We start from the raw sequence: 27,999 nt of genomic DNA, 5'->3' as shown, positions 1-27,999 counted from the left end.
GGGCCTGGTTCGAGCTGGTGGGCCCCCTCCCGCCGACCATTGTGGGAATCAGTTTTGGGGGACCCCGCTGTAAGCTTTAGGGGTGCTGCCCTCCCATTCCTTGCATCCAGCTCCAGGTAGGTGACCCCCTCCCCCGCAGATCAGGGGGCCTCGCCTCCCCATCCCCGTTCATCGCGCCATCCCCAGTCACCTGTCTGCCTCTACTGGGGAAGGAAGATGTGGGTGCGGCTCCAGCTTGCCTTTACTCCCGTCCCCCCCTTTCCCCCACACTTGGTGAGATTTTCTTTGAGGGCTGAGCGTAGTGATGGGGCAACAGACCCTCACCCTCCTCGAAGACCCTGGAATCCACGACTTTCCACCTCCCTCCTATGGGGAGGGGGACTTTTGGATCGATGTGATCACTTGGGCTAGTTTGGAGGGGGGGGGGATGTGCTGGCTCTGTGCTGTTCTGGAGACGGGGAGAGAGACCCCAAAGTAGGCCGAAAGTACTTTGGGTGAAGAAGTAAAAAGCTTGGGTATTTGTGGACTGGGGCTCTTTGTGTGCGGAGAGGGAATTGGATGTATGGAGATGGGGGGAGCAGGGTATTGCTTATGTCTGAGTTTCTGGGGCAGAAGGTGTAGCAAGCTCTCTGTATGTTCATCTGTTCTAGATCTGGAAGGCATCTTGGATCATAGGAGTCCTATCAGAGGAAGGCTTGGTGTGTGTATTGGGGGGGAGGGGGAGGGTTCTGGGCTCTGTGTAATTGACCTCTCCCTTCCCTGGTGAAGAGAAGCTGTCAGATAATAGGAGCCAGTGGGTTACGAGGCCCAGTCAGACCCAAGCCCCGCCCCTGCCCCCCCCCAACAGAGCCTTCACATGGCTCCCCTCCCCAGGTTATACAGCTCCCTGCTAGGGCCCATGTGCCTCATTTCTGGGCCGAATTCCTTCCTTCAGGAGGGGGGGGTCATTTGGGGGTTCCAGGGAGTTGATCCGGTGAAGAATAAACACAGATAGTCTGAATCTTGGCCACAGCTTTGCAGCTTTATCCTCTGTTCCCCAGAAGCAGCCTGCTTTATGTTTATCTTGGAAACTGGCTTCTTTTCTTCTTCTTTTCCCCTTTTGACTCTTCCTGGGCCTCGTTGGAGCTTAGCTGTAGAGCCCTGGCTCTCCTGCTTCCAGACAGTAGCACCCCCTTCGCCCCCCCCCACCTGTGTTATCAGCTTGGGCTTTGCCCACCTCTGCCACAGAGGGTCTGGGCAGAATCAGTGGCATGCTTCTCACTCCCTTGCCAGTGCTCCTGGAGCTGTTTTCTTCCATCTCCAGCCCGTGGAGTGGGTGTGGCCTAGAAGGAGTGGACACGATTCATTGTGGGGCCTTCAGCAGCAGGGGCAAGGTTGCCTGCCCCCCTGGGCCAAACAGTAGCCTTTTCTCTGGCTCTGACACCTCCAGTCAGTCATGCCTCATGGACCACATCCCCTGTCCCCAAATATAATGATACAATGAACAGTGCCTTCCACAGCCTGCCATCCCTCCCCTTTGTCACGCTTTCAAGCCCACTAAATGGCAATGGTGCCCACCCAAGGTAAAAGAGGGGGTGCCCACTCACAGTGGTTAGGGAGAATACGAGAGAGGCTTGGGAATTTAGGGAGTTACGGAGCCAAGGTTGGGACAGAGGAGGGATTGGCACAGAAGAACAGCCAGGGGGGAGGTTGCTGTACCTCCCTGACTCCCTCCCATTACACACAGCTGCCCCCCTCCCCTGGTGTTTTGGAGTGATTTGCATCTCAGGAGGGCAGGACTGCCGGTCGCCTCTTATAACCCTCCCCCAGCCGCCCCACCCCCCCAAAACAATTGCCTTCGATTTGGAGCCCCGTGTCCATACTCCTGCTGCCAATCTGCCTTCTTGTCTTGGTGACGCTCTCCTGTGTCGGAGCTGTGTGTTTGTGTATCTTGGTGACGCTGTGTGTATGTGTGAGATTTACCGACCTGATGCGTTGTGGCTGAAGGAAAGGCCCCCCCACCCCCCCAGCCATGCTCTTCTTTGTGCTGCTTGAGAGGGCTGCAAGTGGTGGGAAAGAGAATCGGGAAGGAAGACTCCAGGGACTGGGGGCTGGAATGGGAAATGGGGGGACCATAGCTCAGCTCTCTGCTCTGGAAAGTGAGGGCTCCTGGCCTGTAGTCTGGGCCTGGGGGCAGAAATAGGGGCTTCAGAGATCTAGTCTCACGCCTCCATCTTGGCTCCACCCTGCGGGAGCTTGATGAGGGAAGGAGGCCAGTGGGGGCTCGAGCTCTGCTCCGAGCCAGGTCCCCCGCCCCAAGCTGGCCAGCCTTAGCCACTGTCTAAGAAAAGACGTGGCTGGGCTGTGTGCTGCTGTTCTTCCCTCTCATCCCACCTGTGACTCAGTAGAGGCAGATGGGAGCTCTGAGCCCCTTCTTCCCATTTGGGAGGGCCAGGGCTTTGGGGCCCCCTTGGGTGTGGCCTCCCCTGGGGCCTGGTATGGTAACAAGCCATCTCTGTAGCCCATTCCCTGGGAGGCTGAGGGTGATTTACAGCTGCTCTGCCTGGCTGGCATGCTTGCCTGCCTGCCTGCCTGGCGTGGCCAGGAGCCCGGCCTTCTCTAGCACTTCTAATCTCTGAGAGATCCATCAGCACCGAGGGCCCTTCTTGTCCTCCTCTGCCTCGCTGCTTTCTCCTCCTCCATTCCTTCTCATGCCCACTCAGTGGCCAGGCTGCATTCTTCCTTCCCCTTTGTTCTCTCCCCTCCTCCAGAGTCTGGCATGTGGGTGGAATGGGGCAGGGGGATTCAAGGCAGACCCTTGCTCTTCTGGACACATCGGAGCATGTGATAGACTAGATTGTGTGACTAGTAGGGGGCCGAGCTTGCTTCTGGGGAGGAGGGTAGATGGAGGACAGCTAGTTGGGTAGCCAGTGATATGGCCGTGTGATGTCTGAGAGAGTAATGGTCCCCAACCTTGTTCCCTTTTCCCCCAAGTCTTGCACTAGGACTCAGCTCGCCCAGGACCAGCCATGGCCTTGGGGGGCCCCGCAGTGCTATGTATGAAGGCAGCAGCCCCCATCCTGCCACTACTCCTGTTGCTGCTGCTCCTGCCTCTTCCCCACGAGGTACTATCAGCTATGAGGCCCTTCCATACCTTCTCTGCAGCTGACACCACCTTGACCCACCTAGCTGTGCACCGGGGCACAGGGGAAGTGTTTGTGGGGGCCGTGAACCGGGTGTTCAAGTTGTCCCCAAACCTCACAGAGCTCCGTGCCCACATCACCGGCCCCATTGAAGACAATGCTCGCTGCTATCCCCCTCCAAGCATGCGGGTCTGCACCCACCACTTGGTACCCACCGACAACATCAACAAACTGCTGCTCATTGACTATGCCAGTCGGCGCCTGGTGGCCTGTGGCAGCATCTGGCAGGGCATCTGCCAGTTCCTTCGCCTCGATGACCTTTTTAAACTGGGTGAGCCACATCATCGCAAAGAACACTATCTGTCAGGGGCCCAGGAGCCCGACACCATGGCTGGGGTCATTGTGGAGCAGGGGTCGGAGCCCAGCAAGCTGTTCATTGGCACAGCCATCGACGGCAAGTCGGAGTACTTCCCCACCCTCAGTTCCCGCAAGCTCATCCGAGATGAGGACAGCGCTGATATGTTCAGCCTGGTGGGTTCCCTGGTCTGGGGAGTGGGCTACACTTGGCCACAGAGGTGGCATCATGGCAGGGGTGAGGCTTGGGGGGTGAGCCTGACTTAGTTGGTCAGGGATGGGTTGAGGGGGCTTGCTAACCAAATGACAGTATCCTTCCAGAATCCCAGAGAAGCTAGTTAGAAATTAGTGAATCTTCTTCAAGCTCTCATTTGGGAGTTGGGTCGGTATTTGCCAGCAGCTCTTTCTTCTGTAGGACCCGAGGCCTCTGGCCCCTCTGGCTAAGAGTGGGCAAGGTCCTAAGCTGTCCTGAGCCTTGGGACAAGCTGTGGCTCCAGTTGATATGTTCCAACATGCTCTGACTCTTTCCTGGCTCTCCCCACTCCCCGTGGGGGTTCTGGGAGTTTGGCAGTGGGACATGAGTACATGGCCCATGTTAGTGGTTGAGCAGGGGGCCTTGAGGCCAACCTGGACCTAGCCAATAATCTTATATATGATCTAGTAACCCCCCCCCCTTATGGGGCAGCAAGGTGGCGAAGTGGGCCTGGAGTCAGAAAGACCAGAGTTCACATTTGACCTCAGACACTAGGTGTATATCCCCGAGCAAGTCACCTAACCCCTGCCTGCATAAAACTGGAGAAGGAAATGGCAAGGCACTCCAGTATCTTTGCCAAGAAAACCCCATGGACATTTGGTCCAGGGGGTCATGAGTCAACAACAATAACAATCCCCCTTGGACACCCTCCACAAAGTCAGCCAAGGCTCAGCTCCTTTCCTTTTCACACAGGATTACTGGACTGGTAGATTGGGGGAAGGTACTAACCATATTGGAATTTTTACAAGGTATTGGGCAAAGCTCTTTGGTCATAGCCTTGTGGGCAGATACCAGACACACTGGGGATCTGACTGGGAGCCTCCTGGGCAGATGCCAGGCAGAAAGCCACGAGACTTCGCCCTTTGACCTGTGCTGGTCAACACTTGTGCCAGAGACTTAGATGAGAATGAAAATTGTACCTACCCTCTAGGATCATCCATTCTTTTTTTCTTTTTTTTACATATAAGGTATTTTATTTTTTCCGTTACATGTAAAGATAGTTCTCAACTTTTGTTTATACAGGCTTTCCAATTTCAGATTTTTCTCCCTCCCTCCCCTCCCTCCCCCTCCCCTAGACAGCAGGTAATCTGATATAGGTTATATCTATATATCTCTATACATATACATATAGATATATATATATACACATAATAACATTAATCCTATTTCTGCATTAATCCTGTTACAAGAGAAAAAATCAGAGCAGTGATGCAAAACCTCAAAATAGAAAAAACAACAACAGCACCCACAACAAAAGAAACAGTATGGTTCATTCAGCATCTGTACTCCAGAGTTTTGTTTTGTTTTTTCTTGGATTTGGAGATAGGATCATCCATTCTTCCTGAGGCCAGGGTTTACTCTTGCTTCGGTATCTCTGTCCCCAGCTCTTAGCCCACTAGGTGGAACAGAGTAAGCAGTTCATAAAAGCTTGGCAATGGACTGAGCCGACATTGAATGGAGGTACACGTGGTGTTCTTCGGTTGAGAAAGGACAGTGAACATGTTGGCCTCATGTCCAGATTCCAAAAGCCCCCTCTTGTCACCCCAACGAAGTCAGTTGGCCCTGAATTGCTCACATTTAAAAAGAATCCTTGGGTCTAACATGTCCACCCATGTCCACATGCATGTGCCTGCTTTGCATCATGGCTGGGTCATTCCTTGGTAGTCTTCCTTGGGGCTTCTTATCCCCTCTACAACCTTAAACTTTTCCAAAAGGCAAGTAGTATGTAAACCTGGGAGTCAGAGGCCTGGGTTCTTGTCCCAGTCCTGCCATTACTTACCTCTGTGACACTGGGCAAGTCACTGGGACTCAGTTTTCTTCATCTGTAAAATGAAAGGGCTGGACTCGATGGCCTCTGAGGGCCCTTTCAGCTGTCAGGCTATAGTCATTAAATAACAGCTGATACTGGGGGTGCAGTCAGGTAAGAGGGGAAAATCGCAGGAAGTTTGAACTTATCTTGGCTCATGCTTGGAGGGGCAGTTTTTTGAGCTAGGGAGTAGGGGAGGATTTCACCCCTCTCAATCAGCTAAGCCTGGTGGCTGAGGGCCAGAGTTGACTCACCTTTCTTCTCCTCCTCATTTCCCTTCTTTCTTTTCTTTCCCTTTCCTTCCTCAGGTGTACCAGGATGAGTTTGTATCCTCACAGATCAAGATCCCCTCAGACACCCTGTCGCTGTACCCAGCCTTTGACATTTACTATGTGTATGGCTTTGGGAGTGAGTCTTTTGTCTACTTCCTGACACTACAGCTTGATACCCAGCAGACACTACTAGATGCGGCTGGCGAGAAATTCTTTACATCCAAGATTGTGCGCATGTGTGCTGGTGATTCAGAGTTCTACTCCTATGTGGAATTCCCCATTGGCTGTTCCAGAGATGGTGTGGAGTTCCGCCTGGTCCAGAGCGCCCACCTGGCAAAGCCTGGCCCCCGGCTGGCCCAGACACTGGGGGTGTCAGAAGATGAGGATGTGCTCTTTACCATTTTCTCTCAGGGCCAGAAGAACCGTGCCAGCCCACCCCGCCAGACACTGCTTTGCCTCTTTACTCTCAGGGACATCAATGCCCACATTCGGCGCCGCATCCAGTCCTGCTACCGTGGGGAGGGCAAACTGTCTCTGCCCTGGCTGCTGAATAAGGAACTTCCCTGCATCAATACAGTGAGCAGGAGATCCAGATCCCTCCCTCTCCCTCTCCTTGCCCTCCTTGTCCGATCACCTCTCCCTCCCCCATTCAAGTTGGGGGTATAGCGATTGGAGGAGCTGCAGGCTGGGGGGTGGGGTGGTGGGCATCTGGATGGAAAAGCACACTTACTTTGGACACTGGTGAGACCTTTGGCCCAGTTTGCCACAAGGCTCTCTCAGTAAGGTAGAGACTGGTCTTAGCCTCTTCCCCTCCAAGGACCAACTTCCTCTCTTCTTTCCACCTCCAGCCCATGCAGATAAATGGGAACTTCTGTGGCCTAGTCCTGAACCAGCCTCTGGGCGGGTTGCAGGTGATTGAAGGGCTGCCGCTGCTCGAGGACCGATCAGATGGCATGGCCAGTGTGGCCGCCTACACCTACCGTCAGCACTCAGTCGTCTTCATTGGCACCCGCAATGGCAACCTCAAGAAGGTAGGGGTCAGGGGCCGTCTGCTCTGCAGGAAATGGCCTGATCTACACTGGTGAACTGAGGTTGGGGAGGGGGCCCTGGAAGCAGGTGAGTCCTGAAGACAGGGAGGGGCAGGCAAGAGATAGATAAGCCTGGCATGTATTCAGTAAAATGAGTAGACAGTCTGGGCTGGAGTGGAGGGAGCCATCAGTGGAAGGCTTTCAGTGCCTGACTAAAGAGTTGGGTTTTGATCTTGTAGGCAGTGGAGAGCCAGTGAAGGATCTGGAGTAAGGGAGGAGCACAATGGCAGTAGCTGTGAGTCATAGAACAACTAGATAGAAGTGGACTATGAGGTTACTGAGAGAAAGGAACAGCTGGCTAGGGAGTGTCAAGGAGTAGGGAGACCAAGGGGGATCTCCATACAGGCCCACAGCTAGGAGAGACTGGGGGTAAGTCAGAATCTCCATCTTGTCTGGGCTGCTGTTCTGTCTTTAACACAGTCCAGCCTCCCACTCCCATACTGGTACTCACAGGAACTCATGGCTGCCTTACTGTGTGCCTCCACTTCTCTGAAGGTCCTGCCTACCTCCTGAGGCTTCTGGGAAATTCATCTGGGAGACTGGTTGGGGAAGCCTCTTAGGCCCATTCCAGTTTGGAGTTTTATTGGGAGATGGAGGGAGGAGTTAAGGTTGTCCTTACGCTTACATGCCTATGTGTCAGTCTCCCTCCCTCTCCATGCTTGCTGCTGGCAGCGCTTAGGGGCCCGGGGCTCTTGGGCTCCTCTGTTCTCCCCTGCTGCGCCCCCATTCCTCCCTTCCAGCCTGCTTCTGCCTCCTTATGTCTGTAGAGGTGTGGGGTGGGCAGCAAGAAGGAGGTCCAGAAAAGGTGCCAATGGCCTTGGCTTGAGGCCCAGCCTGACCTGCTCCCCACTCCTCCCCATCCCTTCTGGGTCTCAGTTTGACTCAGCTCTTTCTTCAGTTCCCTGTTCTATGTGAAAGTCCCCTTCCAAAGTATGACCCTCGGGTGCGGGTGCTTCTCCTTCTGTGCCCCCTAGGTCTCAAGGCCTTTCTGTCCTCCCCACTCTTGGGGGAGGGAATGCTGAAGGCTCCCCTGGGTGGGCAGGGTGGGGGTGGGGTGGGGGTAGGAATCCTGGAAAATCCCTAGACTGAGATTCAGCTAGGGGCTGATGGGAGATTCGGCTAGGGACTTGTGGGAAGCAGGGCCCTGGCCCTACTGTGATCAGTCTGTCCAGTCTGGTGATCCTCCTGAACCCTCACCCTAATAGGATCCCTCCTCCTCCTGGGGTTCCTAGACAACCTTAGCACATGTTCGTTCTCCTCCTCCTGAGAATTCTGGGATGTTGTAGAGAAGCTTAAGGGGCAGAGCCAGGAGTAGTTCCTTCCTCAGGGGCCAGATATTCCCCTCGGCACTGCCAGTGTGTTGAGGCCTGACTTTGGCAGTGCGCTAATGTTCTGTGCCCAGGCAACAGCCTAGTCCTGGCATCACACAGACGCTTCTTTCCACCCTTCCCCCACCCCCACTGGGAGTGTGGTTGGGAGTTGAGGTGAGAGTGTTAACAGGGCTAAGAACTTGAGCAAACCTAACGGGGGGGGGGGGGGGGGGGGAAGAAGCTGGTGGGGGAGGGGCAGAGGCTCTTCATCCAAGGCCCCTCCCCCTGCCTTCCCTGGCCTAGGTGCGTGTGGATGGCATCCAGGATGCACGCCTGTATGAGACGGTGCCTGTGGCGGATGGGAGACCCATTCTCCGAGATCTTCTATTTAGCCCAGACCATCAGTATATCTACCTCCTGAGTGACAAGCAGGTGCGCATAAGGGAGAGGGCAGGAGACTGGCACAGCCGGGAAGGGCCAGGTGTTGATGTCCCACTGAGGGCATCCCCCCACTCTGATCCCCAGGTGAGCCAGGTCCCTGTGGAGACGTGTGAGCAATATCTTCACTGTGGGGCCTGCCTGGGCTCTGGGGACCCCCACTGCGGCTGGTGTGTGCTGCATAACAAGTAAGCCAGCACGGGGCAGGGGGCAAGGGATTGGAAGAGGGTACTCTTGCCTCCTTGGGAGGCTGCACGGGGCCCAGGGAGAAGAGACCTTTGTGGGCCTGGGGCCTTCTTCCCCTTGTCTCTCCTGTTGTGTTCTTCCTTCTGCATTCACCTACGTTCCTTAGCATTTGTCCCTGCCTGCCTAGATCTGTGGCAGGAAAGCAAGCAAGAACAGAGGAAGCCAGGCAGGGGCAGGGGGTCCTCTCTCCCCTGGCCCTGAAGCATCCCGAACTGGCAGACAGGGTTGGTTTTGCTGTCTACCTCCCTCTGATATTAAGCGAGTGGCCCATCCTCTTCCAAGGAGGCTGCTTGGGTTACTTCTTGGAAGAAGGGCAGACACAGCCCCCTTTGGGCAGTTGAGGCAAGGGGATAGGCAGCAGTTGGCCTGTAGCAGCCATTGGTGAATGCCTGAGGCCAGGCCCAGCCCTCCCATCCTTGTGGTTGACGTGGGCCAGTGTGGCTCCTTTTGGCCTATACCCAAGCCCCAGAAACTGGGCCTTGAAGGCCTTTCAGCCCAGCTGGGCCCCCACCTTCTAGCCCAGCCATGCTCTTGGTGGGGATTTTTGGCCTCCTGGATCCTGGCAGCGGTGGCTTGGAGGCGAGGGAAGGGATGGGAAGGAGGGAAAGCCCCACAAAGGCCTATTCATGGCAATCTCCCCAGAGATGTGGTGCCTCGCCTCACCCCTGCCCCTTTCAGACCCACTCAGGACCACAGCAGGGCCCATAGGCTCTGGCCTCATTTGTCTCATCATGCTCCTCTTTGTTCTTCCACACTGCCTCCAAGGGTGATGGGCTGGGGCAGACATGCAGGGATGGGGGGTTAGCCATCTAGCCTGGGGCCTCCCCCGCAAAGCTCCCTCCAGGCAGACCAACATGCCACCCTTGAAAAAGACTCAGTTCCCCTCACCCCACCCCGCCATGGCTTGCCTTTCTGTCTCTTCCCCCAGGCCCTGGGACAGGCCTGTCTGGTCCTCATGTCCCCAGGCCTCCACTCCACCTCAGGAGCGGAAACTCCATCCCTTGATGACGTCTGTCTGCTTCTCGGGCCCCTGGGAGATGAGCAGTTGCCTAATGCTCTAGCTCCACCTCCTCTCTCCCCAGGCTGCTAAGGCCAGACTTGGGTTCTCTCCCATACCACCCCCCAATCCCCACCCCCGCCAAACCAGTCAGCAGGCCTAGCTGGCCCCGGAACAGGCCGAATTCGGCCCAGCTCGGCCCCGTCACTGCGAGGCCTCAGAGGGTTCTAGCTTGGCACTGGTCCAAGTGTCTGAGGCTGTGTTTCCCCCCCTTCCCCTGCACACACGCGTGTTCAGATGCTGCCGGGAGGGCGAGTGCCCTCGGGCTTGGGAGCCGCACCGCTTCACCGAGGTGCTCAGCGAGTGCGTCCATGTCTCAGTACAGCCCAGCAACGTGTCTGTCACTGTGCCCGAGGTGCAGGTGAGGGAGAGGACAGTGGGATGAGGGCCTGGGGGCTGGGCCCTAGGCTCCCTCTGAACCCTGGCTCTCCCGTCCTTGTGCCCCCCCCCCCCCCCCCCCCCCCCCCCCCGCCGCCAGGTGACTTTGTTGGTGCAGAACGTGCCCGACCTGAGTGGGGGAGTGAGCTGCTCCTTTGAGTCCATGGCGGAGAGCGAGGCATCCCTGCTGGCCCCTGGGCAGCTGCAGTGCCTCTCCCCCTCCCTGCGGGACATCCCTGCCATCACCAGCGGGCGTGGTAAGTGGGCATGAGCAGGTGTCACGGCCACACCATTGTCGGCAGGCTGCCTGACTTATTGGCTGCCCCCCACTCTGCCCACAGGTGCCACTGCTACTGTCCAGCTCTACCTCCACTCCAAAGAGACTGGCTTGAAGTTTGCCCAGGCCGATTTTGTCTTCTACAACTGCAGCACCTTCCAGTCGTGAGTTCTTCTTCCCAGGAGTGAGGACTGGGCCAAGGCTGGGGTTCTACCCCAGATCCTCCCTGTGTGACACACTCCCCCCCCAGCTGTAGGTTATGCATTTCACAGATAGAAAAGAATCCTGACTCCCAGAAGGAAGCCCCAGGCACCTGTAAACAGGAGAGCTCAGCTGGCAAGCTGGTGCCCCCAACTTGGCCAGCTCACAGGGCCCCCATCCTCCCCCCCCCCAGCCCACATCAATTCATGGCATTATTTTGGTCTTCATACAGACACACAGCTGACATAGAAAACCACAGACTCTCATTATCTGTGTTCTGTTGCATTTCGATTTCTTCTGTTAACTACTTCCCAATTACGTTTTAATTTGATCCCCCCAGAAAACTCTTCTGTTCCAGTCTAACCTCCTCATTGTATAGATGAGAAAGCTGAAGTCCAGAGAGGAAAAGAGACTGACACAAGATCTCTCTCTCTCTCTCTCTCTCTCTCTCTCTCACACACACACACACACACACACACACACACACACACACACACACACACACACACACACTTAGACCTAGAGCTGGAAGGGGCCTCAGAAGCCACCAAGTCTAACCCCCTCATTTTACTGAAGGAGAAACTGAGGCTCAGGAGCGTCAGAAGTAGGATTCGAATGTGGGTCCATTAACTTGCAAACCAATGGTCATCCTTTGTCATCTGGGAAGTTTGTATAACCCCAGTGTCTGTCCCTGCCTGCTTCAGACAGGGAAGGAGTGAGGGAGAGAAGGAATATCAGCTGGATGGGTTGTCAGAGACGTCTTCATTTTACCAAATGGAGAATTTGAGGCAAGGTCACATATTGAGTTGGATCTTCCTTGGGGGTTTGCCGTCAGGACCAGGAGGAGCCTGCTGCCTGGTTTCATGGGCCTGTTTCTACAGGGTCCTGAGGAGGGAGGGAAGGAGAGGAAAAGCACTGTCTAGCTGAACCTTGTCCATTGTGGGGGGAGGGGGTCCTGTGCTAGCCTCAGCCCTCCAGGCATCTGATGGGCTGGTATGGGGAAGAAGCTGGAGCATCATTCCCGTTTGCCCCAGAGGTACAAGCCCCAGTGAGGGGCCTTCTGTCACCTTTGGCCAAGCCCCTCCCCTGGCCTGGGCCTCACTTCCCTCTTGTGCAAAATGAAGAGTTTGCAATTGATGGTCCCTGACCGATTCAGGAAAATCTTAGCAGTGAGGACCTTCCCAAAAGCCTCTGTGCTGGGCCTGGAGGCAGGAAGACCTGAGTCTCAGACACTTCCTAGCTGGGGGAGGCCTTTCTCCGCCTCAGTTTCCTCACTTATAAGAGCTTTTGTGAGGATCAAATGAAATGCTGGGTGTAAAGTCCTTTGAAAATCTTAAAATGCTATAGAAATGCAGGCCAGCAGCCAGTGCTTAGCACACTGCCTGGTGCATGGTAGGTGCTCAATATCTATTTGGCTGCCTAACTTAAGCAAAGGCTAAAGGAATACTTGTCAGGGATGTCATAGTTAGGTTTCCTTTGAGGCTCTGGTTTGAATTAGAAGGTCGCTGAGGTCCTTTCTAACACAGAGATCTTGGGACTCCCTCCCTGGGCCCCCAAGCTGGGCTATTTGTGTGAATGGTCACTGGGGCCACAGAGTGACTCACCCCTTACACCTACCACCTACCTCTAGCTGAGTGCCTCGATCCTCCCTTTGCACTGCTGTCAAACTAAGGTGGGGGGGGGCGCTCAATGCCGTGATCACTTTGCTCATAGCTTTGCCTTCTCTGACCCTCCTGATCTCTCCACTCAGGTGCTTGTCCTGTGTCAGCAGCCCCTACCCTTGTCACTGGTGTAAGTACCGCCATATGTGCACAGACGACGCCAGGGAATGCTCTTTTCAGGAGGGCCGGGTCAATACTACTGAGGTGAGAGGCATGATGCCCGCTGCCTTTCCCCTTGTAGATATGACTGCCTGCACACCAGGGCTGGCCATCCAAGAGCTTATTGTCCACCAAGTGGCTTTGTTGAAATGTCTCTGGTTTCTCTCAGAACTTCTGGGTGCACTTGAGGGGGGGCTGTGTACACAGACATCTCTAGGCATCCTCTGCCACCCCTCGAGTCGAGCTGACTCAGTTCAGCTGCTGTCTGGGCCTGGCTTTGTGTCCTGACGTTATTCAAACACCAGAGAGTGGGGGGCCCTGAGGGATGGGTTGCACATAGCCTTCTCATCCTGGGTCCCCCAGGCCCTACTGGAGACATCCTCTATGATAGAGTGTGACATGTGTCCCTGGCCTGGGGTTAAAAAACCAGGCCTGCCTAGGTCCTGTGTGTGGGTGTGACAGAGGAAGCAGCTGGGCAGACTATTGGCTCTGGCTGGGATCCAAAGGGAGTAGGGGGCATGTGGCCGGAGCTCCATTCTGTCTTTTGTCTCTCTGGGATGGGATCGATTTAAGCCCAGTACGGAAACCAACTGAGCTCACAGAATGAGGCCCTAGGGGCCCTCAGCTTCCTCCATTGCTTTGGCCCATGGCCTTGCTGACTTTCCAGCTAGGAGGCCAGTGACCAGTGTGGCCAGCTGGGTCTCCCTGAGTAGAGGCTTCTCCACCTCTGCCCCCTTCCAGTGTTACATGTTAGACTAGATGTGTCTGCTTCTGGGGAGTATGGCCCCTGGAGGCTGGGGGAGGGGGGACTAAGCCAGTATGTGTGCTCCTTGTCCACAGGGCTGCCCAGAGATTCTGCCCAGTGGGGAGATCTTGATCCCTGTGGGTGTGGTTCAGCCACTCACGCTTCGGGCCAAGAACCTACCCCAGCCCCAGTCCGGGCAGAAGAACTATGAATGTGTGTTTCGCATCCAGGGCAGGCAGCAGAGGGTGCCTGCCATCCGATTCAACAGCAGTAGTGTCCAGTGCCAGAACACCTCGGTGAGTGAGGGGAGAAGCAGGAGGGCATTGGCTGCTGCCTTGGCCTAAGACTGAGGTGGGGAGGGGCCCTGATGGGACAGGACCAGCCTAGATCCAAGGAGGTCACCAGTGTCACAGTCTGCTTCAGCCCTGGAGTGTTGAGGGTATATGGGGGGGGGGGCTAAATAAGACAGCCAACAGAGTGGAATGAGGTTGCTCGGTAACAGGATACAGCCCAGGCTTTTGTTGCCATGGGAATCCTGGGATCTCCTCTCCAGGTGGAGAAGCCTCCGGAAGCCCAACCTCCCCTCTGCCCATTGCACTTAACCTCTTAGCCTTCTGGATGGTCAGGGAGAGGGGAGGAAGCCGCCAAGTGGTCCGGCCCTCCCCCGCCCCCTCTCCCAATGAGCTCGGGGCCCATCCCTATAGTAACACTGATCCGTCTCCACGGTAACTCCTGTCAGTATTCCTATGAGGGAGACGCCCAAGAAGCCGTGACATTAGATTTCTCTGTGGTGTGGGACGGCGACTTCTACATCGACAAGCCAGACAACTTCAAAGGTGAGAGTAGCTCTTTCTCCTCCCTGCTCCCTTGTGGAAGCCCAGAAGCTCAAAGCTGGAAAAAGCATTCGAGATCATCCAGACCCACCTCTTCAAGTGCTAAAATGGGGTGGCTGAGGCCCAGAGAAGGCTCGAGGCAAGGACCTGCATCCCAGGCCCCTCCTTCCTCTCTCCCTCTGGCTCCACTGCCCTCACGCCTTCCTCCATCCCCTGAACTTACCCAGGGCTATCTCTGAGTGCCCAGCCCTGTCACCAACACACCCTTTGGCCGTTTGCCCGTAGCCCTGTTATACAAGTGCTGGGCCCAGAGGGAGAGCTGTGGTTTGTGTCTGAAGGCTGACCCCCGCTTCGAGTGTGGCTGGTGCATTTCAGAGAAGAAGTGCCAATTGCGGGCCCACTGCCCTATGCCCAAGGGCAACTGGATGCACCCAAGCAAGAGGAACCCGCGATGCAGCCATCCACGCATTACCAAGGTCAGCCCATGCTTCAGGCCTTCCTCCTCTCTTGGGGTGGGGTAGGAGCTCCTTGCACACACCTGGCTTTGCCCCCGTGTCCCACAGATCTACCCTGTGAAGGGCCCCAAGGAAGGGGGCACGCAGGTGACTGTGTTGGGGGAGAACCTCGGCCTGACATACCATGAGGTTGGTGTGCGAGTAGCGGGCGTTCGCTGCAATTCCATCCCTGCTGCATACATCAGTGCTGAACGGTAAGTGAGGCCTGAGTGCACAGACCGTTCCCCTTAGCACAGTCCCCACCCCTCAAGCTGTATATGTGCATGTGTGCACACACACACATACACGGGCTTGTACATACACACACACACACACACACAAAGGCACGTGCATACACAGAGGTGTGTGCACACTGTGGGTTGTACTTGCTCCCTGGCTCTCCATCCCCCACTTACCCACCCACTCCCCGACCCACCAGCAAAGACAGCCAGGGATTGGTGAGTGAGGCAATGCTAGGGGCCAGCACCAAGTGGCCAGGCCCTGTCTTCCTGCTTCGTCCCAGACCCTGGCACCCACTCACTCGCTTTGCTTTCTTGTTGACCAGGATAGTGTGTGAGATGGAGGAGTCTCTGGTGCCCAGCCCACTACCAGGGCCTGTGGAGCTGTGTGTGGGTGACTGCTCTGCTGACTACCGGACCCAGTCTGAGCATCTCTACACCTTTGTGGTAGGCCCTTTAGCCCATTGTTTCGGCTCAGAATGAAGCCACCTTCCTGGCTCCTGCCTTTCTCCCCTTTGAATCATTGAGGTGGAACCATGGAGAGACCTCTTGGGCTTGAAGTCAAGAAGATCTGAGTTCTAATCCAGCCTCAGACCACTAGTTTTGTGATCCTGGGAAAGTCACTTCACCTCTGTCTGCTTTACTTTCCCCGTTCCCCAGATGAGGAATATAATAGGACTTAACTTCCCAGAGCATTTGGGAGGATCATATGAGATAAGATTTGTTAAGTGCTTACTTAGCACAGTGCCTGGCACAAAGTAGACACCCAAAAAATCCTCCCTTTTTCCCTCCTTCCTCCCTCCCTTCTCTCTTCCCCAAAGGTCCTGCTGAGTGATTTCTAGGGTGGGCTCTGGGGCAGGCTTGGCTGGAAGGGGAAGACCCTTTTCCTTCTCAGGACCTCTCCTTCCACTGCAGACCCCAACTTTTGACCAAGTGAGCCCCACCCAAGGGCCAGCTTCTGGGGGCACCCACCTCACTATCTCCGGCAGTCACTTGGATGCAGGCAGCAGTGTGGCGGTGGCTGTGAGGAACAGAGAATGCCAGTTTGTGAGGTAGGAACCAAGGGCAGGGCTCTTCCTGGGCAGTGCTCAGTCTACAGGCCTTTAGTGCCAGGCAATGTGCTAATAAGCACCAGGCACGGACAGAAATGAGAGATACTTTGTGCCCTGGAGGAATTTAGTCTTTAGTGAGCCAAACAACACACAGACCAATAAAGGCAGTGGTGGGTTTGTGGGGAAGGAGGGTGAGATCGGAGAGGGCTTCCTGTAGCAGGGGCACCTGAACTGAATCTGGAAGGAATCACAGAATTCTAAAGAGGAAAGAATGTGTCAGGCCCTCAGGCCAGCCTGGGCCTAGCCATGGGAGCACAGCCACAGGAGCCAAGTGAGAGAGTCACCAGAGTCTACTGAGTAAAGGACAGATGGAAAGGGGAGACCTGAAGCTGGGGGCCATTGAAGTTGTGCCAAGGCCTATCCTGGGGCTATGGCTCTGGGAATAAAGAGAAGGGAAAGGGAGCTCCAGATGTTGTGGAGATGGAAAGAGGGAAATTTGGCAGCTGCTTCTCTGGGAGGGGGAGAGGGAAGGGGAGGGAGCAGTCCGGGATGGGCCTGGTGCCCCCGACCGTGAGTGATGGAGGGAGCTTGGGGGGAAGAGGACTGAGTTCAGTTTGGAACATGTTGAGTTTGAGAAGTTATCCAGGTAGAATGTCCAGTAAGTGATGTGGGACAGTATATCAGGAGAGTGACTAAGGCTGGATATATACATGTAGCAATCTCCAGAAATCAGCAGCCCAGCACAGGGAAGAGAGATTGTTTGGAAGAGCATCATGTGGTAGCTGGGGCCTTGGTCCCCCTCACCCCAACCCACTCCATCTCTCCCTAGGAGAAGTGCCAAGGAAATCCTGTGCATCTCTCCCAGCTCAGGCCTGGGTCCTGGCCAAGCTGCCATCACTGTCCGCATCGACCGTGCTAACATCTCTAGTCCAGCCGTGCTCTACACCTACACTCAGGATCCCACCATTACCCTCCTGGAGCCAGCCTGGAGCATCTTTAAGTGAGTATCTTTTTTCTTCCCCAAGCAGGCGTAGCTGAATGGGCCACTCCGCACAGTTAGTTGGCTTTTGCCACGCACTGCCTGTGGGAGCCAGGGCAAAGAGACCAAACCTTCCTGTGCCCTCTGGGCAATGGGTTTGCTTAAAGCAGGGGCCTCCCAGCTGAGGCTCATGCTGTGCCATGGTGAGGGTTTGGCCTAGGTCGGTCTAGGCAGACATGTAGGGGCTTCAGCTCTCTTCTTTCCCTTCCTGTCCACTACAGTGGTAGTACCACCATCACTGTAACGGGAACCCACCTGCTGACAGTCCAGGAGCCCCGAGTCCGAGCCAAGTACCGTGGCATTGAGACAATCAATGTGAGTCCAGTGTGCCTCCCTCCCCACAAACCCCCTCTTCTCTCTGCTCCCTCCTTCCCTCTGACCTTCTCCTTCCCCATCTCCCTCAGACCTGCCAAGTGCTCAATGACACTGTCATGCTCTGCAAGGCCCCTGGCATCTTCTATGGGCATTCTCACCCACCCTCTGAAGGAGAGCATCCCGATGAGTTTGGCTTCCTGCTAGATCATGTGCAGGCTACTCGGACCCTGGACCGCTCAGCCTTCACCTACTACCCCAACCCCAGCTTTGAGCCCCTCGGCCCCACTGGCGTCTTGGACATCAAGCCAGGCTCCCATATCATTCTCAAGGTGTGGGGAGATGATTTCAGGGGCACCGGGTGGCCATGCCCAGCTGGGGCAGCAGGGTGAGACTCTGGCCCATCTTTGTCTCCCCTTTCTGTCCTGTCCATAGGGAAAGAACCTCATTCCAGTGGCCTCAGGCAGTTCCCGACTCAACTACACTGTGCTGATTGGAGGCCAGCCATGTGCGCTCACTGTCTCTGACACTCAGCTTCTCTGTGATTCGCCGAGCCAGACTGGCAAGCAGCCTGTCATGGTGTGGGCAGGGGGTGGGGACAGGGAGGGGGGCAAAGCCAGAACTTTATCAGGCATGAAGGCAGGCTGGGGAGCTGGGTCTCATGCTCCTTGATTTTCTTTCTTGGGCAGATCCTGGTGGGGGGCCTGGAGTTCTGGCCAGGGACACTGCACATCTATGCAGACCGAGCGCTAACCCTGCCGGCCATGGCTGGCCTGGGAGCAGGCGGTGGGCTGCTGCTTCTCGCCATTGGGGCCGTCCTCATCGCCTACAAGCGCAAGACCCGAGACGCTGACCGTACCCTCAAGCGACTGCAGCTACAGATGGACAATCTGGAGTCTCGCGTGGCCCTGGAGTGCAAGGAAGGTACCGAAGCTGGGGCTGGGGCTGGACCTCCAGCCCTCCTGTGTGTGCAGGGAGGGCAGGTGCTGCTGGGGGAGATGAGGCAGAGAGCTGCTAGGGCAGGGGCTGCTGCAGAGTCTTCTAGCCGAGCCCCATCTCCTCCTTGCTTGGACCTCTCTGGGCCCTTTTGCATTGCTGTCTTTTTCTCCCCTAGCCTTTGCCGAGCTTCAGACAGATATCAATGAGCTGACCAATAACATGGATGGGGTCAAGATCCCCTTCCTTGACTATAAAACCTACGCCATGCGAGTGCTGTTCCCTGGAATTGAAGAGCATCCTGTGCTTAAAGAATTGGATGTGAGTTGTCCCTGGGGCAGAGCTCTGATATCCTGCCTGTGCTGCTCCCATCCTGCCCATTGGTCCCCTTCTTTCCCGCCCCGACTCCAATCCTGCCCATTGGCCTCCCCGATTCCAATCCTGTCTGCCCCAACTCCCATTCTGTTCCCCTGCCATTTTCCTCAGACCCCTCCCAACATGGAGAAAGCACTACACCTGTTTGGGCAGCTGCTGCACAGCCGTGCCTTTGTGCTGACCTTCATCCACACACTGGAGGCCCAGAGGAGCTTCTCAATGCGCGACCGGGGCAATGTGGCCTCCCTCACCATGGTGGCATTGCAGGGCCGTATGGACTATGCCACTGGCCTGCTCAAGCAGCTGCTTGCTGACCTCATCGAGAAGAACCTGGAGAGCAAGAACCACCCCAAGCTGCTGCTGCGGAGGTAAGTGCCCACGGCCCTCCCAGCTTCCACCAGCCCCATTCCCAGCACTTCTTCCTCAGTGGCCCTGTGGATCACTGTGTGCGTGAATCCCTCTGCCTTGGGCTGGGTGTCTCTGACCATCTGGACACCTCAAGTCTCTAGCTTGGCTCTTAGGTATTTCCTGTTCATGGGTGGAGTCTCTGGGTACCCTTGTCTCTGATTCTCTGCTGGGGACACATATGTGCCCACAACTATGCAGAAGGGGCCCTGACCTCCCTTTGCCCCATGGAATCTCCTAGGACAGAATCAGTAGCAGAAAAGATGCTGACCAACTGGTTCACCTTCCTGCTGCACCGCTTCCTAAAGGTGAGCAACCTCTGAAGGCCTCAGCGGTCTGAGGGGAGGGAGATGCTGGCCTTACCCTGTCCTGGAAGATTCCCGGCAGGCCTGGGCCCTTCTCAAGCAGCACTTCTCCCAGGCTCTGCTCCTGGGGAGTTGGGCCTTGTGCTCCCTCCTGTGGTGCTCACTGAGCTTCTCCCTGGACCAGGAGTGCGCAGGGGAACCCCTCTTCATGCTCTTCTGTGCCATCAAGCAGCAGATGGAGAAGGGGCCCATCGATGCTATCACAGGGGAAGCCCGCTATTCCCTGAGTGAGGACAAGCTCATCCGCCAGCAGATTGACTACAAGATGCTGGTGAGGGCTAGGGCTGTTGGCCGCTGGGGAGGGGAGGGACATAGGAGAGCCCTGTGGGGGGTGGGAGAGGAAGAGTCAGAGAAGCAAAGCTGACCCCCTCCTTCTACCTCCCTCCTTCCTCCCTAGACCCTGCACTGTGTGTGTCCTGAGAGTGAGGGCAATGTGGAGGTCCCTGTGAAAGTCCTCAACTGTGACACCATCACCCAGGCCAAGGACAAGCTGCTGGACACTGTGTACAAGGGCATTCCCTACTCCCAGCGCCCTAAGGCAGATGACATGGATTTAGGTAGCTGCGGGCAAGGCGAGAGCCAGCCCTCCTGGGCTGCACCCCCCCCCCCGACACACACACCTTTTGGGAACATACAAAGAGCCCAGGACTGAAAGTCATTAGCTCTTGGCCGCCACATAGCCAGAGTAGAGAGAGCACTAGACTGGACTCAGGAAGATCTGAGTTCAAATCTGGCCCCAAACACTTACTAGCTATGGGCAAGTAATTTAGCCTCTGCCTGCCTCAGCTTCCTCCTCTGGAAAATGGGCATCCACTAAGAAAATATTTGCAAAGTGCTTAGCACAGAACCTGGCACATAATATTCTAGAATCATATCTAATTCTTATTGACTTTGGGAAGGTCACTCTCCTTTTGTGGCCTCAGTTCCCTCATCTAGCAAACATGTCTCTGATGACCCTACAGCTTTGGAATGCTGGGCTTCCTTCCTCAGTGTGTCCCAGGGGCATGGGCCCAGCTCTCCCCCTCCTCCATTCAGCTATGTCCCTCATCCCCCTAGAATGGCGTCAGGGTCGGGTGACCCGAATCATTCTGCAGGATGAGGATGTTACCACCAAGATTGAATGTGACTGGAAGAGACTCAACTCCTTGGCACATTACCAGGTGGGCCTAGCTCCTTGTTCCTGTGGGCCCTGGCACAGCCCCTTGCTTTCCCCCTCTTTGATTTCCTCTGCCCTGTCTTCCTTCAGTGCTTTCTTCCCAGTAGGGAAGCCCCCCCTCCCCACTAACTTCTGGACCCCAGCTTCCTTTCCTCTGTTACAGGGGAGAGTTCAAGGGTCAGAGGATTTGGGTTGAGATTCTACTTCTGCCCCTTAGTAATTGTATGTGACCTGGGGCAAGTCACTTCCCTTCCCTGGGCCTCAGTTTCCTCTTATGTAAAAGGAGGGGGTTGAACTAGATGATTTCCAAGAGCCCTTCCAACGTGAGGTCTTTGATCCTCCTGTGCTCCTTTCTCAGGTGACAGACGGCTCCTCGGTTGCACTGGTGCCTAAGCAAGTGTCTGCCTACAACATCGCTAATTCTTTCACCTTCACCCGTTCCCTCAGCCGCTATGGTGAGCAGGGGCCTCCAATGGAGACCTTAACTATACCTGCCCTCTCTGTCAAATGTTCCTTTCCCCAGACAGCTGCCAAGTATCAGAGCCAGCCTTTGGCCACTGAGGCTTCACAAGAAGGGGGAAGATGGGAGAGAGGGAGAGGGAGAGAGTCAGAGACAGAGACAGATTGAGATGGATTGTGCAAAGCTGTCACCCAGATGGCGCTGGCCCTTGTATTAGACACTATTTCCCTCCCTTTCTAAGACAAAGGCCTGGCCACGTGGATTTTCTGACACAGGTGATGGCTTGGCTTTGCTTTCTTCTTGAGAGAAGGAAAGTATCCGATGTGGCCCAAAACCTTTGGTAGCTAAAAACAGCCTTGAAATTTGGGGGCCAGCCCTGATTTGGAGAGGAAGGCGACACTTGACCCAGGGGCACAGACTTGTTGTCCGTGTGGCCCACCCTCAAGCACTCACTGCCACGCCCCTCCCCCACAGAAAGCCTGCTCCGCACCTCCAGCAGTCCAGACAGTCTCCGCTCTCGAGCACCCATGATCACCCCTGACCAGGAGACGGGCACAAAGCTGTGGCACCTGGTCAAAAACCACGACCACGCCGACCATCGGGAGGGTGACCGGGGCAGCAAGATGGTGTCCGAGATCTACTTGACGCGGCTGCTGGCAACCAAGGTTGGTCCCCATTGCCAGGAGGGAGCCCTCATGCCATAGGCTGGACTTCTCTCTGCTTCAGATCCCTCCACTTCTCTCACTTGGGTACTCAGTGGTGGCCTCAGTTTCCTCAGCTGCCACAGTATGTCCCAGTCTTGATCTTCTCTCTCCTTGGGCAAACTAGGCCATCCTGTCCCGAGTCAGACTCTCAAAACTGTAGCCCCCGAAGAGAGCCTTCCAAGGCCCAGGGTCACCTGGCTCCCCAGAGGAGGAGTAGGGAGGGCACTCATGGCTATGAGAGGTAGTAACATGGCAGATTATTCCCAGCACAGATTGGCTTTTCTCACTGGTTGCTTCAGCCAAAGCTCCAGGCCTCGCTGATGACATGCTCCTAGCCTCTCCGCAGCTCAGGGTGACCTGGGCCTCTGGGATGTCTGTGGGCACATCACAAAACTAGTGATAGCAGAGTGGCAACAATGACCAGTTCCCCTGTTCTGTTCATGGCTGCCATTCACTCTGTGTTTGACCCCACACAAGCCCCTCCCCCGTCCTGGGCCTTTGTTACCCCCCTTAGCAAAGGACGTGCTTTGAGCAAGAAAAACTTAAGTAAGGTCCCTTGCAGCTCTTCCCCCCATCCCTGCAGTCTGGGGGCGTCCTGGATTCACCTCAAGGACACATATCCCGTGCTGTTCTCCCCAGGGCACCCTGCAGAAGTTTGTAGACGATCTCTTTGAGACAGTGTTCAGCACTGCGCACAGGGGCTCGGCCCTGCCCCTCGCCATCAAGTACATGTTCGACTTCCTGGATGAGCAGGCAGACCGGCAGCAGATTGCTGACCCTGATGTGCGGCACACCTGGAAAAGCAATTGGTACCTGCCTGTCCTGCAGGCCCTGCTGCACAGCCAGTGTGTGTGTGTGTGTGGGGGGGGGGGGTAGACACAAGTCGGATCTGACACATTTCGAAATGCCTGACAGCTGATCCCGCTCTCTCAGGGGAGGGCAGAACCTCCCTCCTGGAGGACCTTAGGGCAGCCCTCTGCATGCCACCTTGCCTCTCCTGGATGCACCCCATCCTGCCCAGGGAGGGTGTCCCCAGAAGGACCATGTGTCACTTGGAGTTCTCTGCATGTTTCAAGTGCTTGGCAGAAAGCGAAAAGCTGCTGTGGGTCCTTAGCCACACAGCAGAGCCCATCACAAATGCCTTCCAGAGACCACATCTTCTGTTTAAAGAAAGCCCAACATTCATCTAGTAGGTTTGCTTAAAACCAGGGGCACCTCTAATGAAATCAATTCTTCTTTCTTTATTCATCAACTGGGCACTTCTTAGTAGCATTCCATGACCTACTCCAGAAGGCTTTTTAGAGGAGTGAAGAGAGAGAGGGGGAGTGACTGCAAGCAAAGGCTTGGAGGCAGGCAGTGAGCCTAGCATTTGTGTGAGGACTAGGGAGAAGGCTCATTTGGCCGGAGGTGAAGGAAGGGATTTAAGGCCCATTTTGAAATTAGCTGCATAGTTATTCAAATCCTGAGCTCAGGAAAAGAGTGTTGTTTATTTGAATTCCTCTCCTCTTATACTGGAAAGGACATGAACACTTAATTCCACACCGCCCCCCCCAAGCTAGAAGGGGTTGGGGATACCTTCTTTGGCCTAGCATCTGCCCAAAAGCTTTAGTGGGTATTACAGAATGAAGAGGTGAGTCCAGAGGATGTGAACCAGGAGAGCCAGTTGGGGAAACCATAGATGCAGGGGGACAGGGGCCAACCCAGTAGGCCCTGCCCTCACTGAATTCCTTGGGAACTCCCTGCCAGCCTCCCTCTCCGCTTCTGGGTGAACGTGCTCAAGAACCCACAGTTTGTGTTCGACATTCACAAGAACAGTATCACGGATGCCTGCCTGTCGGTGGTGGCCCAGACGTTCATGGACTCATGTTCCACCTCTGAGCACCGGCTGGGCAAGGATTCGCCCTCCAACAAGCTCCTCTATGCCAAGGATATCCCCAACTACAAGACCTGGGTAGAGAGGTGGGCACTGTGGTTGATGGGCCTGTTGGAGGCTACAAGTTGGGTACCAGGGGCAGGGGCAAGAGCAATTTGCCAGCTGTTTTTCCCCCAGAACCATTAGTGGCAGCAGCAGAATGGGCAACAGATACCCAGGGAAGGAGGGCAGGAAAGGGAGCAGCCCCCTGCCTCTGGCTGGTCTACAGGAGGGAAGAATGGGCTAGGCAGGGAGTCGATTCCATTTATTGAGCACCTACTGTTTGTACTCCTGGCCTCACTTGGGGAATTTCTAGTCCAGCTGAGATCAGATATGTACATAACATTACAAAGCAGCATCTATCAATCACAGAGACTGGAGAGAGAGAAGTAAGGCCTGTTCTGGGCCTCAAAATCCGGGTAGGGTTGGAACAGAAAGAGAAGAGTGTGAGCACAGGTATATGGAGGCTAATATTGGCCTGGCGGGAGGGCTTGGAGGAGGGCATCCTTGTCTGTGACAGCAGGCTCTCAGAGAGGAGGGAGAGAAGGGTCATAAGGGAGAACAGCTGAGGAGAAGGTGGCTCCAGTGATGGAGAGATGGCAAGTGAGATCCTTGCTGTCCTCTTTGCCCTGTTCTGGAAGTTTGGAAGGGAGCTGGAGGGACCTCCCAAGGAACCCCCCCCCTTTCCCTCCCTTTATGACCTCCACTTCGACAGGTACTATCGAGATATCTCAAAGATGGCATCAATCAGTGACCAAGATATGGATGCCTACCTTGTGGAACAGTCCCGCCTCCACGCCAATGACTTCAACACCCTCAGTGCCCTCAGTGAGCTCTACTTCTACATCAACAAGTATCGGGAAGAGGTAGGGTACTCTTCACTGCCCCTGCCCACCTCCCAACTCTGTACCCCTTCCTTTATTCCTCAAGCAAGAGGTTTCAGGTCTACAGCCCCAGCCCTGTATTCTCTCACTTCAGGATCTCTGGCGTCCACATCTTCATTGGGACCTGCTGGGCCTAAGATGGGTTATGGGGCAACTTGAGGTCACAGCCCAGGGTCAGTGAAGCCCAGACCTTGCCGAAAAGGGCCAATGATCAGCATAGAGAGGGAGGCCTGTGTGTGTGTTTCTAAGCTGGGCCTTGGAAGGGACTAGAAGAACTTGGCCAGTAGCCAGAGCGAAGGGTCCATGTTGAGGCAGTGAAGACAAAGGTGACATCAGAGAGGGAAAGGCGAGGTTGTATATGGTGTCACAGAGGAGCATCCGAGGCTTGGTGCCTGGCTTGGGACTCCACCACAGGGTACCCCTCCAGTCCATATCACTCACACTGCCCTGGCAGGCAGGTGGCCTTCCCCATGGGTAGCCCTGACACTCCTCACTGAACACATCTGGCGCTCCTTGGCCCGGCTGCCCCTGAGCCTGATGGGCTTGAAGGACAGAGGTGGCCTTCACAGAAGCGGGGAGTCGGGAGGCTGTGTTCATTTGGAGTTCACGTTGAATTTGGAGATTTCTAGGAGTTTCGTGAGAATGGGGGATGGGGAAGGGGACTGAGATCTCAGGGCTGAAGGTTTAGGGGTCAGAGGCATGTCTATTCAACTCAGTAAGTATTCATTAAGCACCTATTAGACAGGCAAATGCAAGAGGCAGTTAGGTAGGTGGTGCAGTGGATAGAACACAGGGCCTGGAGTCAGGAAGGTCTGAGTTCAAACCTCACCTCTGACGTTTACCAGCTGTATCACCTTGGACAAGTCATTTCACCTCTACCTCAATTGCCTCATCTGTAAAATGAGGATAATAAACAGAGTTGTTGTAAGGATCAAATGAGATAGTACTTGTAAAGCACTTGGTACAGTGCCTGGCATGCAGTAGGTGCTTAATACATGCTTATTAATCATCATAATATTAGCTGGGGATACAGCCAAAAGTGAGATACTTCCTGCACTCCAGATGCTTCCACTCTAGCTCACCATAACACAGTGCACAAAAAGCACTTCATGTGCCACAGGAGTGGCCAACATTGGTCAAGGGAGAGAGTGAGGGGAAAGGTGAGGAGAGCAGAACCTGCCTAGGGCAGCTGGGGGGCGGAGCAAAGGATAGTGGCAGGAACTGGGAAGGAAGGGGCCACTGCTTGGAGTGGGGGAGGATCAGGAGGCCCCCTCTGGCCTGCAAAGAGCAGGTACCTCCTCACAGAAATGGAGGCCTCCTGGGAGACTGGAGAGCCTTGAGGGCCCCCAGAGAGGAAGAGAAGGCAGGATTGCTTAGGAAGGGCAGCTACTTGGGCAAAGCGCCAGGCCTTCCCTCACCCAGTCTTGTCTGGCCCACAGATCCTCACTGCCCTGGACCGAGATGTTGGCTGCCGAAAGCAGAAGCTGCGCCTCAAATTGGAGCAGGTCATCAGCCTGGTGTCCAGCAACAGCTGAGGACTGAGGGGCTGGGGAGGGGAACCCAGCAGCCCACCCTCCCTTCTCTCTGCTCCCTCCCCCATAGCCCATCCCCCCTTCTCAACTCCCCCCCACACACAGCCCATCCCCCTTCCCTGCCTCCCTTCAGGGGGGCCCTGCATCCCATCCCCTTTCTCTCTGCCCACCCGGAGGGGGGGGAGGGGGGAGGAGGAGGCCTTTGTCTCTACTTACCACTGCCAGAAGAGACTTCAGATGGACAGGCCTCCCCTCACCCCCACCAGAGATAGAAGGGGGAGACAGGCTGGGCACATCTGGGTAGACCTGCACACCCCCCCACCTGAGAAACCAAAGGGGGGCAGTGTCTAACTTTAGCCTCGTGGAGAGGAGGGGCTTTACTTAGTGCCTTTCTTTTTTGGGGGGTGGGGGGCCACCGCTATTCAGGCAGGTCCCCCACAGCCAACAGCAGCAATACCCCCAGAGATGGACCCCCAACTCTCCCACCCCCCTCTAAGCTCTGATCTCTGCCCAACCCCCTTTGTGTATGCTAATCCCAGGTGGTGTTCAACAGAACCTCTCCTCAGCCTGTATTTCTAACACCCCGTCCCCAAAGCCCCGACTTGGCCTATTTATTTAATTTTCACACCCACCCCTGTAAATATTCTTCCTACCTGAGGGTGGCTAGTGCTGTGCCCCGTGGAGATGGCCAGCCAGGGGCCACGGCCCTCCTTCTCCCCCTTCTCCCCCTTCCCCCCCTTCCCCTAGTCCTGTTCTCGGGCCCTCGTGGCCCCTCTTGCTTTGTTCCTGGGACTGTCACCTCAGGAGCTCCTGTTTGTACATGTGTGTGCTGGTCACGGGGCCAGCAACTTTCACAGCCTCTTGCCAGTCTGGAAGGTGGTAGCAAGGGCCTGGCTTCAAGCTTTCCCCTTCCACCCGGGGTGCAGTGGAAGGAGCCCTCGGACCTAGTCCTTGCCCTCATGGGGCCTGTTTCCTCATCTTTAAACTTGAGGGATTGAGGGAGAAGATCTCCAAGGGCCCTCCCAACTCTGCCAGCATACCTGTCCTCCACATCCCAGTCAGTGCCAGGCATCCGGTCTCCTCACTGCACCCAGCAAAGCAATAACAAGGGTCTACCTGGTGCCACCTCCCCCTCCAGTGAGCCCTGCCCCCACCCGCTTCTGTGCCGCCTTTCCCTTGCCTTCCGAGGCCTGCCAACGCAGCCCCCGGGGCTGAGAGAGTTCTGAGTACCCGAGGGGAAAGAGAGGCATGGACGCCTGGGCTGGGAGAGAGGCTTGTTGACTTCTAGAGGCCGTGCCTTATTCCTTAATTTATTCTGTACACTGCCCCAAAGTGTAGACGTTTTCTGTACAAAGCCAAGCAACTGGCCTACTCTGTAAATAAGTGTCTGATTTGTCTTTTGTCTCTCTTCTCCTTCCTCCTCCCCCATTCCCGGCCGCATGAGCTTTTTATTTTTTATTTTTTCATTTTGTAATTATTTCCTTTTGCTAATTAAAATGCCTGGAAAAGAAGTGGCTTTTAGCCCTGCTAATTGAGGGGGCATTTTGCCCCCTTTCATCCATGCCCTCTGGGAACTTGGGGGTTAGCATAGACCCTGGGTTACAGCAAGATGTTTAGGGGGGTCTGGAGGGGAGAATGACACAGGTACAAATACGCTAGGCCGGGATTAGTAACTCTGGGGCCTTCTCTTAACTAGGGTTAGATCCAAAGAAAGCAATCTGACCCAGGGTAGGGCTTCTCACATAATAGGTGCTCAATAAAGGTGTGTTGAGGAGAACACCTTGCCACTGGAAGTTAATTGGCGTGGGGGGTGGGACTGGTTTCAGGAATTCTGCAAAGCCATTGGCCACCTCAGTCTGTTACGTGCTAAAAGACCACTATCTCCATCATGTCTGCCTTTCAATTTCTACAGTGTGTTACCAAGCCTTCAAGG

General features: G+C 55.4%; 1 protein-coding gene across 1 annotated transcript; it reads left to right on the top strand.

Annotated features, from left to right (window-relative positions):
* On the top strand, positions 1-27,997 carry PLXNA3 (plexin A3). Its single transcript, XM_043974770.1, has 33 exons — positions 1-116; positions 2,974-3,653; positions 5,845-6,384; positions 6,657-6,839; positions 8,510-8,638; positions 8,732-8,832; positions 10,185-10,308; positions 10,426-10,582; positions 10,667-10,766; positions 12,554-12,668; positions 13,464-13,664; positions 14,108-14,204; positions 14,487-14,677; positions 14,765-14,910; positions 15,261-15,381; positions 15,850-15,986; positions 16,816-16,986; positions 17,247-17,340; positions 17,430-17,669; positions 17,773-17,916; positions 18,027-18,261; positions 18,452-18,594; positions 18,760-19,016; positions 19,295-19,361; positions 19,543-19,689; positions 19,816-19,975; positions 20,475-20,578; positions 20,933-21,029; positions 21,509-21,699; positions 22,378-22,547; positions 23,485-23,697; positions 24,366-24,516; positions 25,974-27,997. Exons 2-33 carry the CDS (start codon positions 3,009-3,011, stop codon positions 26,067-26,069), a joined length of 5,667 nt encoding a protein of 1,888 aa, XP_043830705.1. The 5' UTR covers positions 1-116; positions 2,974-3,008; the 3' UTR covers positions 26,070-27,997.
* The last annotated feature ends 2 nt before the right edge of the window (positions 27,998-27,999 follow it).

This window comes from Dromiciops gliroides, chromosome X (genome assembly GCF_019393635.1).
Source record: "Dromiciops gliroides isolate mDroGli1 chromosome X, mDroGli1.pri, whole genome shotgun sequence".
NCBI classification, from domain to species: Eukaryota; Metazoa; Chordata; class Mammalia; order Microbiotheria; family Microbiotheriidae; genus Dromiciops; species Dromiciops gliroides.
Note: the sequence above shows the minus strand (reverse complement) of the source record. Positions and strands in the feature narration are given on the sequence as shown.